At 38.3% G+C, this 16470-nt stretch overlaps 1 protein-coding gene across 2 annotated transcripts in view; it reads right to left on the reverse strand.

The window, feature by feature from the left end:
* The window catches only part of SETD2 (SET domain containing 2, histone lysine methyltransferase), a 126412-nt gene that overhangs the window by 17865 nt on the left and 92077 nt on the right, over positions 1-16470 (reverse strand). The window contains exons 15-18 of one of the 2 annotated variants that reach the window (XM_045492690.1): positions 13025-13694; positions 6851-6985; positions 4200-4339; positions 1735-1846 (exon numbers count right to left, since the gene is read on the reverse strand). In XM_045492690.1, the coding sequence (XP_045348646.1) occupies positions 1735-1846; positions 4200-4339; positions 6851-6985; positions 13025-13694 (1057 nt within the window). Of the gene's footprint in view, positions 1-1734; positions 1847-4199; positions 4340-6850; positions 6986-13024; positions 13695-16470 lie in introns of those variants that run through there. The other variant, XM_045492691.1, reaches the window with a different exon arrangement.

The raw sequence follows: 16470 nt of genomic DNA on the forward strand, positions 1-16470 counted from the left end.
CCTACCTCTCCACTGACTTAACTAGTTAAGTGCCTCTTCTCATTAAAAAAATTTTTTGAATACTATTCAGATCTTAGGACGCAGAAATATGGTCTTTGATTTCACTGAAGACACCTTACTCCAGGAGATAGTGGGTCTTATTATAAGCGGACAGGGATAAAAATGGTTATAATTCAGTCACTGTGTATTTCATTTACTTGACCTCTAATCCTAATTACTGTTTTGTCAGAGGGAGAGATCAGGGATAAGCTCTTTTTTGCCTTGTTTCTAAAATAATATTTCCATAGTAAAATATTTGTCCCAAATCTTAAAAAAAAAAAAAAAAAAAAAAAAAAAAAAAGTGTGTGTGTGTGTTGGGGGGAGGTGGTGGAGGATACTCCTTTGGTGAGGTTGTAAACAGTTAACTTTTTCCCAGAACTATGAATCCCAAAATGGCAGGACATTGAAACACACCATCTATGTAAAATTTCAGTCAATGAGCTAAAACATTTAAAATGAGACACAGTGCATCAAAAAAGGATGCAGCAGATCTACAAGGAAAGAGCTAAGACAGACATATTTTTTAAGGTTTTATTTTTAAGTAATCTCTACACTTAACACGGGGCTCGAACTCACAACCCCAAGATCGAGAGTTGCATGCTCCAACTGACCCAGCCAGGTACCCCAAATTGCTAAGAAATACTAAAGGAAGTTACAATAGAATATAAATACTATGATTCTATTTGTGTGTTTAAAATGAAAAGTAAGGAGCACCTGGGCTTAACCAGTCAGCTAAGCGCCTGACTCCTTTTTTAAAAAAATATTTTAATGTTTATTTTACTATTGAGAGACAGAGCGAGACAGAGCATGAGCATGGGAGGGGCAGACAGAGGAAGAGACACAGAATTTGAAGCAGGCTCCAGGCTCTGAGCTGTCAGCACAGAGCCCGACGCAGGGCTTAAACCCACCAACTGCGAGATCACGACCTGAGCCGAAGTCAGATGCCCAACCAACTGAGCCACCCAGGCGCCCCAAGCGTCTGACTCTTTAAATTTCCGCTTAGGTCATGTTTTCTCACGGCATGTGGGAATGAGCCCGATGGATGTCTGCGCTGACACGCGGAGCCTGCTTGGGATCCTCTCTCTCGCTCTCTCTGCCCCTCCCCTGCTCATGCACTCACTCTCTCTCAAAATAAATAAACTTTTAAAAACAAACAAGCAAACAAACAAATAAAATGAAAAGAAAGAAAAACACTTGTGTGTGTACATTTCCCAGAAGGGTCTGGAAGAACACACACCAAAGTAAAGTTTCACAACCTTGGCATTATTAACATTTTGGGCCAGTTCTTTGTTGTGGGGGACTGTCCTGTGCATTGTAAGATGTTTGGTGACTTCCCTTGTCTGTAGCATTCCTTCAGTTTTAACAACCAAAAATGTCTCTAAATATTATCAAATGTCCTCGAGGGAGCAAAATTACTCCAGGTTTGAGAACTCCTGTACTAGTTAACAGTATTTATCTCCAGAAAGGGATGATAGGAAAGCAGCTGGAAAGAAATTAAGGGCTTGTATTTTTTGCTTTACATACCATACTGCTGTACTGTTTGGATGTCCTAGGCCTCTCAAGCATTTACTACATGTGTTAATTCTCCAGAACAATAAGGAAAATAGAATCACAAGACCACATGGCTATTGGCCCAGCAAGATGACAGGATACAGACTCCCAGATGATCCGGAAACATGTGTAAGCCATACTCACCTTCATGGGGTTTTCATCATACGTTGGGGTCCCCAGGTCCATCTCAGCTTCATGCTCAAGGCTGGCATCATCTCCTGGGCTTTCCCAAGTAGGAGGATCCCACTGAGTCTGCCTAGAAGAAGGTAAGAACAGCCATGCTATCGTGGCCAGAAAACAGAGAACTCTGGCACAGGCATCTCTGCTCATATACACGTAAAATACAACATTTGTAATGAGACATAGAGGAAGTTTGCTTCATAAGATAGAAACATTCTTTTGCTATCTTCCCAGCAGCAGTGATTCTATCCCACAGACATACATTGTTTAGCCCACTGTATTTCTCTAGCCAGTGAGGTGGCGATGTTTGCCTTGTCGAAGAGAGTAGTAAAACCAAAACATCCTGTTTCTCACTTGGCTCTTAATGTTCTGAAAATAGGATTCAGCAAAACCTAAAAAGTACATGGAGTCAGTGCTTGCCTATACCTCCCCTCTGCAGGTGAAGAGATCAACAGCAACTGTACCCAGCATGTACTTGGAGCAAATAAAATAAATCACAACACACTCCTCACAATCCTTGGTCACATGAGAAAATGGTTCCTTGCTTTGGGAGCCTTCTTGTCTGTGGTTGTGCCCCTTTGCTTCAATGACTCATAGCATGGAAAAGACTTCAAGTCAAAAACTTATGCCCTTGGTCCCAAATATTCTCAACTGACTGCAAGAAGAAGGGTTCTACCATGTTAACTCATTCATTGCATGCTATAGTTGTTTTGCAAATAAGAAAGCATTGTAGTTTTTTTTGTTGTTTTTTTTACAGCTAGATCTGTGAGGTAACAACTGGAAGTAAGGAAATTCAATTCAGGAGTCTGAAGTCAGCTGTCACAGGGAATGCTGTAAGGAGAATCCCTTAAAATGTCAAAAGCCTCAGAGAACTAGCAACGTATCTGGTGGGTCAATCCTGCCTTTGCAGTCTTGTGCTTTCCTACCACACCAAACTTTTGTCAGCAACGTTAGAGGCACTTGAAAAACCATAAAAGAAAATATTTGTATGAAATTTTTTAAACTTGTAAGACATTACAAACAAAAACATTTGCAATAACCTTGATAAAGGGATCTAATAATAATGACAGAAAATGGGTACATGCCCCAAACAAGCAAATCACAAAAGATGTAAACGGCCAACAATAAAGATGGTTCAACAATAAAAGAACTGGAAATGAAAATAAGATGTCTCACCAATTACACTTACAAGATTAAAAGAAATTACATGAAGAAAAAGGCACTATTGTACACTTTTTGTGGGAGTCTTCAATGGTACAGTTTTTTTCATGGTAAGCTGACAATAATTATCAATTTAAAATGTCTATCTTTTTGACCGACAATTCTACCTCTAGAAATCTACCCAAAGAAGGTAAGATTAGTATCTACAAGGATGTCCAGGGTTAGAGTTATATATAAAATCGTGAAAATCCATCAATTAGGGTGGGTTAAATAAAATTTTATATAGCCATACGAAAGAACAGGAGTTGGCAAACTTTTTTTCTATAAATGATCACAGAGTAAATATTTTTGACTTTGTGGGTCACATGGTCTCTGCCACAACTATTCTACTCTGCCACTATATTGTGAAAGCAGCCATAAACAACTCCTAAATAAATGGGAGTGGCTGTGTTCCCCCCAAAACTTCATTTGCAAATACCAATGGCCTATGGGCATAGTTTGCTGATCCCTCAAAGTATAAGCATGCACTAAAAACAGTGTAGTTCTATATTAATTGATAACGTTTTATACAGATTGGTAGAAAGATTATAAAAGACATATCCCAACAACTCACATAAGATCATATACCAATGAGTGTACACACACACACACACACACACACACACACACACAGAAATTACATATATTCACATAAAGCTATCTTTTGTCTAAAAGATACTATGTATTTTTTAAACTTCTAAGAAAAAGATAAATTGAGCTTTCTATAAACAGCAAGGGTCACCAAACTATGGCTCACGGACCAAAACTGACCTATTGCCTATTTTTGTAAATGAAGTTTTATTGGGCAGACATGACCATTCATTATGTATGGTCTATGGCTGTTTGCACAACAATGGCAGAACTAAGTAATTGTGTTTGGCTGGCAAAGCCTAAAACATCATTTGACCTTTTACAGAAAAGGTTTGCCCAGGACCCTCAATACCCACAATGTTAGATCAAGTCATTATCTTTTTATTTTTTATTTTTTTTTTTTACAAACTCTTTAATTTTCCACAAAAGAGTCTTGTAGATTAAAAATATATCAAAATTTATCTATCTAAAAAGGCATAACATAACACTTAAGACGTGATTCTGGAAATCTAGCAACCCTCAAGCACAGTGAACACCAGCCAATGACATCAAGCCAATAATCATAAATCTCCCCTTATGATGGCAGCTTCTTTGACCAACTGAAACTGATTTGGGGATGCCCACACAGCCTTTCTTACCTTGTGATCACGTGGTAGTAATAAATCTTCCCTTCTGGATCTCGGGCTGTCTTCCAGTTGGGAGGTAAGACAATGGTTTTTGGTTTGGGAGGAGAGGGGGGTGGCAGATCCAGAAGATTATTTGTCACTACCATTTCAGGCTAAAAAGAAACACACACCCAGACTCTTCATCAGTGACATCTCAAAAAGGACAAAGTAGCCTACTTAAGCAATATGTAAAAACATACCTCTATCTCTTTTAAAAAAAAGATAAAGGTTCAATCTGGGAAATGATCAGAGACAGAGTATATAAACAGCTTTAGGGATCTATCAGAAAATTGACAGTTGGCTCCAAGTTCACCATCCAACATACCACATTTAAAAATATTCAGCAGCTCACTATCCAGAGCAGTATCTTTCAACCTTAAAAAAAAGAATAAAATAGAAAATGCTAGGAGCGCCTGGGTGGCTCAGTCAGTTAAGTGTCCAACTTCAGCTCAGGTCATGATCTTGCGGTTTGTGAATTCGAGCCCCATGTCGGGCTCTGTGCTAACAGCTCAGAGCCTGGAGTCTGCTTTGGATTCTGTGTCTCCCCCTCTCTCTTTGCCCCTCCCTGCTCAAGGTCTGTATCTTTCAAAAATAAACAGGGGCGCCTGGGTGGCTCAGTCAGTTAAGCATCCGACTTCAGCTCAGGTCATGATCTCGCGGTATGTGAGTTCGAGCCCCACATCGGGCTCTGTGCTGACAGCTCAGAGACTGGAGCCTACTTCAGATTCTGTGTCTCCTTCTCTCTCTGTCCCCCCCTGCTCATGCTCTGTCTCTCTGCCTCAAAAATAAATAAAAACATTAAAAAAAATTAAAAACAAAAATAAACAAACATGTAAAAAATTAAAAACAAAACAAAACAAAACAATGCTAAATGGCATATACCAACTTCTGGATCCTGATTAGCTGAATTAGCTTTAGATGTATCTTTTTTAAAGAAAAAAGCTGAAAAGCAGTATGACAGAATGTTACCACTTAACCCTTATCTATTTTTCTGTACGTTTTAAACTGCATATTTATAAAAATTTAACGTCACATTTTGAAAAACATGAAAACCTCACAATCCCTGTCTAGGGACTGAACTGTATCCCCCAAATTCCTACGTTGGAGCTCTAACTCCCAACGTGACTATATTTGGAGATAGGGCCTTTAAAGAGGCAATGAAGATTAAATGAGGTCAAAAGGGTAGTTTTCTCATAAGAGGAAAAGACACATTAGGGAACGTAAATATATAGGGAGACGGCAGCCATGTGCAAGGCAAGGAGAAGCCTTAGAACCAAACAAACCTCACCAACACCTTGATGGTACAGACTTCCAGACTCTAGAGCAGTGAGGAAATCAATTTCCGTTAAACCTCTTGGTTTGTGGTATCTTGTTATAATAGATCTAGCAGACTAACAATAAATTACTATAAGAATATATGCCCTTAATTCTCATTCTGTGTAAGCCAATTAATATAGAATACTTTTCCCAGCTTTACCTCTGCTTGAGCAGTCAAAGAGGAACCGGAGATCCCAGGCTCGGATAAAATGGGACCACTTTTAAGCAAACACAGGTCTTTGAGCATCACTGTTTTATGCATACCACTAATCCTACTTCATGTAGCTGCTTTTTTTGGTGTCCTACTTCAGTTCTACCTGTAGTCCTCCTTCCAGCCTATAAAGTGACCTCTTTGTCCTAAGCTTCTGTGTCACCTAAGAATACTTCGAATCATTCAGAACTTATTACTAATCCTTCCCACACTTGGGAATGATTCTTTCCCTCCTCAAACTATCTGCACCTTATGTGACACTAATCTCTACTTTTAGCATTATTCATTGTGATCCTCAACTCTCTTATTGGAATGTCAGCTTCTAAGGATAGGAATGGAGTCTTAGGCTTGTATTCAAAATTCCTAGGGCCCAACTCCTAGCAAGCCCTCAAATACCTGCTGTAAGAGCACACTGTCTCATCTCCCAACTGTTCCACATGTAGTCTTTATACTCCATCCCCACTAACTGTACTACCTGTCTAAAGCCGCCATCACTCACCGGACTGCTGCAGGAACCTTCTCTGGAGCTGTCGCAACTCCAAAGTGCTAATGTGATCAAGTTATTCTGTTCAGCTTTTCGACGGCTTCCAATGCCAGCCATTTCCCACTTCATCAAGATTTCACCACATCCTTCTCCATATGTTACAGAATACCAAACGTTTCTTTTACTACATATTGTAGAGCATGTACAGTGAAGTAGTTCACTTCTGTACTCCTAGTCCACGGGTCTGATATAGTATCATATTCCAGTACTCCATAAAATACAAATAGCTACTCTATAAAATTTTTACTTTAGAAATTCATAGCAAAGTATAAAAATACAAAGTCAGTTTAAATTATAAATAAAAAGGATATCGGGAGCAAAATATGTATCAATCAACATAGGGGTAAAATCTAGAGAACTTTTTTTTTTAATGATTGAGTAATGCTTCCTCAGAGACGCAAGACCTTGAGTGAAATTGGGGACCAAAGTTAAAGAAAAAAAAAAAACAAAACCAAGTGAAAGAAACAAAAATAAAAACCTAAACCAAAAGTAGACCTTCTAAAGATAAGGTACACAGCTAAGGAGTATTTTATCACCTGAAGGGTTTCTTACCGGCTGTAAGGGCTGAGGCTGCCCTGGTGTGACTATCGCAGTCACGGCTGCAGCTGGCTGTACGACCACGCCTTGCGGATGAGCTGTGAAAATCTGCTGTCCTTGGATGTACTGAAGACTTGGTTGGGCATAACTCTAAAGATAAAATGAAGAAATTCATAATTTATACTCTTCTGGCTCTAATAAAGTAGTAACTGTCTTCTCAGTTGGCATTCTCTTATTGGAATCCATGAATTTTAACTTTTAGTAAAGAGTATTTCGATACAAATGTGTAAAACAATCCTTTATTTCAAACACAGAAGTTTTCTTTTTTTAGTAATTCCCTAGTCATTTACTTACTTTGGTTTTACCATTAAAATACAAAAAACAAAAAAACAGAAAAGGCTGGGGGGAGGTGGGGAGGCTCCTAAGAGCTGTCCAACTCTTTAGCCTCCAGGGAGACCACAGTAATAACAACTGAAGTGCCGCACCTAGTATATATCCAAGACAGCTCCACAGGGCTCTTTTCAGAAAGCCTTTTTACTACCAACTCCTAAAAACTAACAGGTTGTTCTGACTGGAAAAGGTCAAAGAGAGTGAGCGATTCATAGCAGAGGAAGTAAGACTGTGATCTAATTACAACTCCCTCTGAGAGGAAGGAGGGTCTCTCTGTCTGAGAAAGACAGCAGCATTCATTCTAGACAAAATTCTTACCACACACTGATTTATACAGTGCCTCATGACGCTTAGAAAGCCCTTTCACGTATATAATCTCATTTAGTCCTGACTACCATCAGAGGTGAGGATCTCCCCCACCTGGAGTCAGTCACATAAGAAATTAAGGACCACGGCTAGGACTTAAACCTACTCTGGAATTAGTTCTCAGCACTAGAAACACTCTTAAAGAAGAGGTGACAACAAGCCCTGAAACACAACCCTGTTGTCTCAAGAGGTGATGACTACCAAGGAGGTGAACAGAGATAGATGCAGCCTGTACTTGAGGACAGATTTTGATCCTAGGGACTGAGATTCCACCACATAAAATAATTTCAGAAGTATTAACTGGTAAGTGCTCAAAATATAAAATACAATCATTCCAAATGATACCAGTAAAGACCCAAAGAGTCCGATTAGGCCAATGGAGCTACCAAGGAGATTTCTGCATAAGTACCGAGAGGGCACAGAGAAAAAGAGGAAGAATACAACCCAGCTGACCCTTGAACATGTGGATTTGAACTACACAGGGCCACTTATAACAGATTTTCTACAGTATAGTACTGTAAATGTATTTTCCTTATGATTTTCTTAATGTTCTTTTTCTCTAGCTGACTTTATTTTAAGAATACAGAATATAAAACATGTAGCATACAAAATATCGGTTCATCAACTGCTTATGTTATTGGTAAGGTAACAGTAGTGAAGTTTTGGGGGAGTTAAAAGTCATATGCAGATTTTTGACTGAGGAGAGAGGTTTGGCACTCTTAACCCCTACATAGTACAAAGGTCAAGAGTACTTGATTCATTATTCTGGAACAGCTTAATCTACACAGAACAAAAACCCACACTCAATGGTCAAAGCAGAATTATTATCAGAATAGTATCACATAATAGAAATGCTTTCATCTCTAGGTATTTGGATATAAGATGGGAAATCTGTGCAACATCAAAGATTTTGTAGAAACAAATTTTACTTCCCCACCTAATTCCAGTTTCAAAGACTGAAATGTGGTTGAACCCAAAAGGCTTTTTAACACTGATGCATCTACACCCAGACAATACTGAATAAGAGGTCAGTACAAAAAGAGATATTAGCAAAAAAGATGGTAAAATAGTGTTTAAGAAATTTAAAAATGGGGCCCCTAGGTGCCTCAGTCAGTTGAGAGTCCAACTTTGGCTTAGGTCATGATCTCATGGTTCGTGACGTCAGGCTCTGTGCTGACAGCTGGAAGCCTGCAGCCTGCTTCGGATACCGTGTCTCCCTATCTCTCTGCCCCTCCTCCGTTCATTCTCTGTCTCTCTCTTTCAAAAATAAACATTTAAAAAATTAAAAAAAAAAAGAAATTTAAAAGTATAATCTCAGAGGTGAAGTATAAATAATTCTTATAACGTCCAATTTCAACTTTGCTAAAAATAAGCTATAAAACAAAACATATCTAACTGGGGTCTAGTCTATGATCTAGTGTATGATCTGGAAAGTGAATCTGTAATGGCCCTGATGCCCGAAGGAAGCATCCTGAAGAGTGGATACAACAGGCAAGTTATTGTGCATGTAAGGAGTTAATATAAATGTGCTGGTATATCTGATTGAGTAAAAACAGTTTCTGGGAGGCTGAAGAAGACTGTAAACTGATAAACATGTTATCTCCATAGAGATCAGGAGATTAAGCACCCAAATCTATAACAGAAAAATGCTAATATTTTGGAGGCTAAAAATTCTTTTGACTCTCAGTTAAACTTTGTGCATGGAGAATTTGACAAGATCACAGCTAATAGGTAAGGCTCATCTAAAGGATTTGATGACTGGAGTTTTAAAGCTATAGTCTCCTTGAAATGAAGACTCTGGCTCCAAATGCTGGCTGTGAGGTAACTTCTGACCTGAAATGGCATTATCCAGCTTGAGCACTCCCTCTATTTACCAGATGAGGTAATTTACCACATGAGAAATTTCCAGACAAATTTCACCTGTTTCTAACATGCAAAGATATATTTAAAGGATAATAATTTATCATCAGGAAGGAATGTGACACATACTGGAAATAACTTCCAAAGGAAATGCCAAAAATATCTGAACAACATCAGCCTTTCTGGACTAAAACAAAAAAAAAAAGTCACCCAAGATAGCAGTAATCATTTAGAGGTACAGTGTTTAAAACTCAGACTGTCAAAAAGGAAGAAAACGGGGCACCTGGGTGACTCAGTCAGTTGAGCGTCTGACTCTTGATTTTGGCTCAGGTCATGATCTCACTGTTCGTGGGATCAGGCCCCATGCTGGCTCTGTGCTGTCAAACACAGAGCCTGCTTGGGATTCTCCCTCTTCCTCTCTCTCTCTGCCCCTGGCCTCCACCTCTCAAAATAAATAAGCTTAAAAAAAAAAAGAAAAAAGAAAAAAAAGAAAGAAGAAAGAAAGAACGAAAGCAAGAAAGAAAGAAAGAAAGAAAAAATGAACATTCTTCAGGGTTCTATTAAATTATCTATCCAAACCAGCTGATAATCACATGGCAATGCCAAAACTAACAATAGTAATAAAAAGGGGAAACTGGCTTGCAATTCCACTGAAGTTAGTATGGAAGATGTACATACTTGTGAGATGTATCTAAATAGCATATGCCTATCAAGTCTCTCTTTTGCTGGGGGGAAATCTGTAGGAGATTGGCTCTCCCCTTCAAGAGACCTGAAATTACATGAAAGCTAATTTCTCAAACATAAATACAGTCTAGAAATAGCTTTAAAATGGGACTTCTAATGGGAATTAGAAGACAAATCTAAGGAGGTCCAAAATGTTATAGAAAACATAATTATTCTGCCCCTACTTCTAGAGGGGAAAAAAAAATCACTATTACTTTTTATCTGAGTCACTTCACTTTATAATGTGAAAATTATAGTCTTAGGACTCAATTTTTTGAGATGTGATTTAGTATAACTTTGTAAGAATAGGTCACTTAGTAATGTCACAAAACCACTACAAATCAGGTGGCCTCAGCTGAAGTTGAGTTTTTACATTTGATAAGCAATTGTGGCAAAAAATGAAAGTCACCTTCTGATAACATATCTGCTCCAAATGTGAAAGATACTGCATATGTGTACACATACACACACACACAAATTTATATCACACCACATCACATACTACTTCACTGTCAAAGTTATCATATCTTGCAAATTCTTAGTAGCCCATGATGGTATGGTCAATACTACACTTGAACACCACAGACCTCAAGGTCTCCTTCTACTGGAGGTTAGACCAGATATCAAATAGATGACTTTGACTAGGAGCATTTCACACTCCACAAATGTCAATACTCTGTCGACATCATTAAGGTAACTATAATTAAACCTTCAAGGTAAATGGTGCTTTAATTCTGTCATTATTAATATCCATTATCTCATGCAAACCTCAACCATGCTGAGGCATTCTGCTCATCTCATAGATAAGAAAACTAAAACTGAAGTGGCACCTGGGTGGCTCAGTCAATCGAGCATCTGACTTCAGCTCAGGTCATGATCTCATGGTTCGTGAGTTTGAGCCCCACACTGGTCTCTCTGCTGTCAGTGCAGGGCCCACCTCGGATCCTCTGTCCCCCTCTCTCTCTGCCCCTCCCTCGCTCACGCTCTCTCTCAAAAATGAACATTAAAAAAAAAAAAACTTTAACTGAAGAATATAAGCTAAGCACCTGTCCCCAAGACACACATTAAATGATGGACAGGGACTCAAAACACATAAACAATAACAAAATGCTCTACATTTCTCATAACCTAAAGCCCAACATCATCTCTGATAACTAATCTCACAGAGAAGTAAAGGACAATTTGGACTATCTGAGTCCATTCATCTGCCACCTAATACACACAAAATAGATTAGGGAGCCAACAAATGACTCCTTGGTAGGAACAAAATGGAAAACTGTAAGCAAGCAAAATTGTGATGCTTGAGTCTTAAGGCTATGACTAAAACTTACAGAAAATCTTTTGCTCCATGGGATAGAAAAAATAGATTACTTTTTATAAGAATGGCCAAATGACCAGTGAAATCTCTCCTGGAGAGTCTTCAATAAATATCTTCCACTGCTATTGCTTAGGCTCTGAAACCTAGGTTAAGAACATACTTCAGGAATAGAAATGGGAGAGAAGTAGACCATGTTTCTTATATCTGATACACATTCTCAGGGAAAAAACTCAAAATAAATGGTTTAGTCCAAGAAAGAATGTGGCAAGACAGCAGAAGTTAGAACCTAAGAAATTTGTTTAAGATACTTAAAACACACACACACACACACACACACACACACACACACACACACACACACACATAGATACAAAGTAATTTGGAAAAATGGTTAAGAATGATGTTAAGTAGAAACCCATGGGAAAAAGTTTCAAGTCTTCAAAATTACAAATACATAAAATATAGACATAAGCATGTGGCTCAAGAGATCATACAAAATGAATGTAGTTAGTACACTTAAGATTTTAGGAATTCAAGCTGGATACTTTGCCATGGCCTTACAAACTAAATTTTGATGCAGCTTCATCACAAAAATACTAACAGAAGTAACTGATCAGTACTAGGTAATGTGTTCAGGAAGTATCCCTGACAGTCTCTCTCATCCACAATAATTCACCTTTAAGGAGCGATATGGAGTGATGTAACGGACATCAGAATGTGGTGAGGATGATGCTTTATATATATTTTTGTTTAAGCTTAAAATGTATTGCTGGGTTCTATAGAAAAGAAGCTTGATTAAAAAACATAAAAATACACCTTGAAATACAAATTCAGTATACTCAGCTTTTAAATTTAACATTATATTTACTACCATAGTAAATATCCTTAGGTTCACTCTGGCAAACTTCATGACAATAAATTGTAGGGGATATAAAATAATACACAAGCTGGGTCTAAGAAAAGGGCAAGCCATCTCCTGACTCAATTACCTTGACCAGAGGGTTTTCCGTTTGTGAGCATATAAAAGAATAAACTGTATATTATTCACTGTCTATAAGCAAAAAGGAGAGGAGTAACCCATAAGTCTCTCCCTGACTACTTGACTTTGCGGGAAGTCAGCTGGAATGTGGTAAGCAGCCCTATTAAGAGGTCCATGTGATGGTAAGAAACCGAGGCCAGTTAACAACCACGTGAGTGAGCTTGAAAGTCAATCTTCCTTCCTCTTCCTAACCTTCGATGACTACAACCTTGGTTAACAGCCAGGCTGTATGTAATTTAATGAAAGACTCTGAGCCTGAACCACCCAGCCAGTCAAGCTGCTTCTGAATTCCTGCCCTACAAAAACTAAGAAATAATAATTACTAGTTGTCTCAAGCTGCTAAGTTTCGGAGTAACTTGTCACACAACAATAAGTAACTAATATATACACAATTCATCAATATATAAGTGAGCAATGGCAGGTTTCCCCTTCACAACAGATTTAATATCCTATAAACAGACTGTAAGACAAGAGAGGTTCCAAAATTAGTTACCTGCACAATTGGTGGAGTTGTCTGTGAATAGGGTGATGTCACACCATAGACAGCTGGACAAGTCTGTCCTTGATAATATATGGTTGCTTGAGACTGTGCAGGAGAATACTGCTGGGGGACACTGACAGACTGTTGGTTTGAATCCCAAACACCATAATTCTGTCCCTGAACTGGGCCTGGGGCTGGCACTGGCAAGACGGCGACGCTGGAGTCTTGGTGTACCACACCATCACTTTGGGCCACATACTGTGAACTGGAAACTTCCACAGGGGTTGCCACATGTGGCACCACTGGTACAGGTGGAGGGGCAGCAAGGGGTTCTGTAGAATGTCCCACCAAGGGCTGAGAATGATCATAAGGAGCAGGAGAACACACGGGGTCCATGCTAGGTGTGGGGAGGAGCACCTTTCCAGCATTAGGGTTGCTGGGATCCACATAGGCCTGCATGGGATAACCTGGTGGGTAGCCAGCAAAGGGGTGATGAGGGGCATTGTAGCCCAGAGAGTCATAGGGCAGTGGAGATGTCATTCCCAGGTTCTGCATCTGCTGCTGTTGTTTCTGAGCCTCCCGCTGAGCCACCTCTTGCTCAAACAACTTCCGGCGCTCCTCTGTAGAAAGTTTATTGCGGTCTTTAATTCGTACTTTCTTCTTAGAAGTTGGTGTATCATATCTAGAAAGAAAATAGTAAGAGCATCACAAACTTTTTTCCCTAAATCAAGGGCATAATCAAAGCACTAATAAATGTTATGTCCCTCAATACTCAACCATTAACCACACCAACTCCAATTTGGCATTGGTTAAAAATCAGTCAAAATTACTTAAGGAGTCTTGCAGATAGTAGAGAATCCCAAAGAATCATTTAGATGAAAAGAATAACTTTACTTTTATTCTCAGGTTCTAGAACATCAAATTAAAGATACATATAATATTCTAAACAGATTCTTCTTTACAGTTGGAGACACTTCTGGATCTACAAATTCGGACATTAAAACAAAGTACACTAGTAAGAGCTACAGAATTTGATGTACGTCTGACCACATACATTTATGATAAATATCAACAAAGGATAGTTGAATGAAAGATGATAATGCACACATAAAAATATGGGGAGCTCTATTCACATACTCTTCTCTGTGCAGGATCAAGGATAATGTCTTACTGCTGAGCTTAATGCCCTGTGCTGGTTCTGACAAGGCCCACTGAAAACCATCAGCTCTAACATTCAAAAGAAAAAAAACTGAGGGTTTAAAAGATTCTGCTGCCAAGGTTTATGGAGTGAATCAAACTTATGAGAAAGTGCTCTTGGCAAAAATTAAAAACTGACAACTAACTTCAAGAGGTTTCACTGCACAGAAACATCTAAGAACATCTTCATGGACAAGGGCATAACATTTATCCAAACAACAAAAAAACAAATGGTCTAAAACCTCCATACTGACAATTTCCTTTAAAATGTTAATGGTATGGTAGTATCCTTAGTTGCTGGGCAGAAACAAATGCAAATTAGTCTACAGAACAAAGCACCTTAAGCCCAGGCCTCAGTGAATTCCCACAGATCAAATTCTAAGGAACATGATGAGTTCATTAGAAAATAAAATCATTATTTTATATAATTACAAAATTATACACGTATATATATAAACAAAGGAGAGGACAAGACCCACAAAAACTACTACTACTGGAATGATCCAATACAAACTGAAGAGACATTTAGTATGTTTAATGAATATCAAAGAGGCAATCAAAAATATCACTAAGGAATAGGAACATAAAAAACTATCAGGTAGATTTGAAAAAGAACTCCATGAAACATCTAGAAATGAAACAGAGTGGAAATTAAAACTCAATTATCATATGAAATTGAGCATGCACATACCTGACAATCTGACAAGTTTGGTCATTTACCCAAGAGACACTATTGCACATGTACATCAAAATTAGATAATAGCACTATACATAACTAAAGAAGCTTTACAACAAAATGTTACACAAAGCAGTGAAAATGAATAAACTGACACATGCAATTATGGGTAAATCTTAGCAATACACTATCAGGTGAAAACAAAGTACCCCCAAATTAAATGCAGAATGGCAGACTTTTCATAAAGTTAAAAACCAACATATTATTTAAAAACATGTATTAGACAACACAAAACTGTATTTTAAAAAAGGAAAGCCAGGGTATAATGAACACAGGATGCAAGATGATATCATCTCAAGCAGTAAAGGCAAGGGACAGTATAGGAAGAAATGGCTTAGCCAGATTTATACAGTGGTTAAGATCACAGCACAAAAGCATTATAATATATGGAGAAGAAGTCTATGCACAGAAATGTGTCATGAACCAAGAAATAATCCAACATTCAATCCAATGTCCCTAAGATCCATGCCATGGTATGGTTAAGTAAGAGATCAGATCTGAAGAGAATTAGTAATGTGGAAGATGATCTTCAAATTCAAAAAGTTAAATGAATTTCAACCAGTTAAAATAAAAAGAAACCCTAAACAGAGGGTAGTGATACTGCAGAACACCAAACACAAAGAGGACTCGTAAAAGCAGACCAAGAGAAAAGCCAGATTACTTAAAGAACAACAATTAGACCAATGAAGTTTCATTAACAACAAGGGAAGTTAGAAGACTGAAGAATAACAGTTTCAAAGTGTTGAGAAAACTTGTTAACTAAGCAAAACTTCCTTTTAAAAATGAGAGTCAATGTTCACATAAAGACTCATACATATACAAGTCTTCTAATACTCTATTTTTTTTTTTTAACGTTTATTTATTATTGAGAGACAGACACAGAGCGTGAGCAGGGGAGGAGCAGAGAGTGGCGGGAGACACAGAATCTGAAGCAGGCTTCAGGCTCTGAGCGGACAGCACAGAGCCTGATGCGGGGCTTGAACTCACGAACCGTGAGATCAACGACCTGAGCCGAAGTCAGACGCTTAACGGACTAGGCCACCCAGGCACCCCCTAGTCTGGTAATATTCTTAACAGCCATCTGGAAACAATCCAAATGCCTATCAACTAATGAATTTGTAAACAAGCTATGTTGTACCTATCCAATAGACTACCCACTCATCAATAAAAGGAACTACTGAGACATAACAACATGAATGGATTTCAAATGCAATCTGCTAAGTGAAAGACAGAATCAAATACTATCTAGACTATGATACTATATATATCACATTCTGGAAAAGACAAAAGCAGAGCAATGGCTGCCAGCAACTAGGGGTAGGTAAAGGGGACTGACTCCAAAGAGCTCAAGAAAATTTTCTGAGATGACAGAAGTGTCTATACCATGACTGTAGTGGTGGTTACTTAACTGCATGCGTTTGACAAAACACTTTGAATTATACACTTAAAACTGAATATTTCTGTAAGTAATTTTTATCTACTAATTAAATAAAACTGATTTTTAAAACTGAGGGTGAGCAATGAA

Source organism: Leopardus geoffroyi, chromosome A2, assembly GCF_018350155.1.
Source record: "Leopardus geoffroyi isolate Oge1 chromosome A2, O.geoffroyi_Oge1_pat1.0, whole genome shotgun sequence".
Lineage (NCBI taxonomy): Eukaryota > Metazoa > Chordata > Mammalia > Carnivora > Felidae > Leopardus > Leopardus geoffroyi.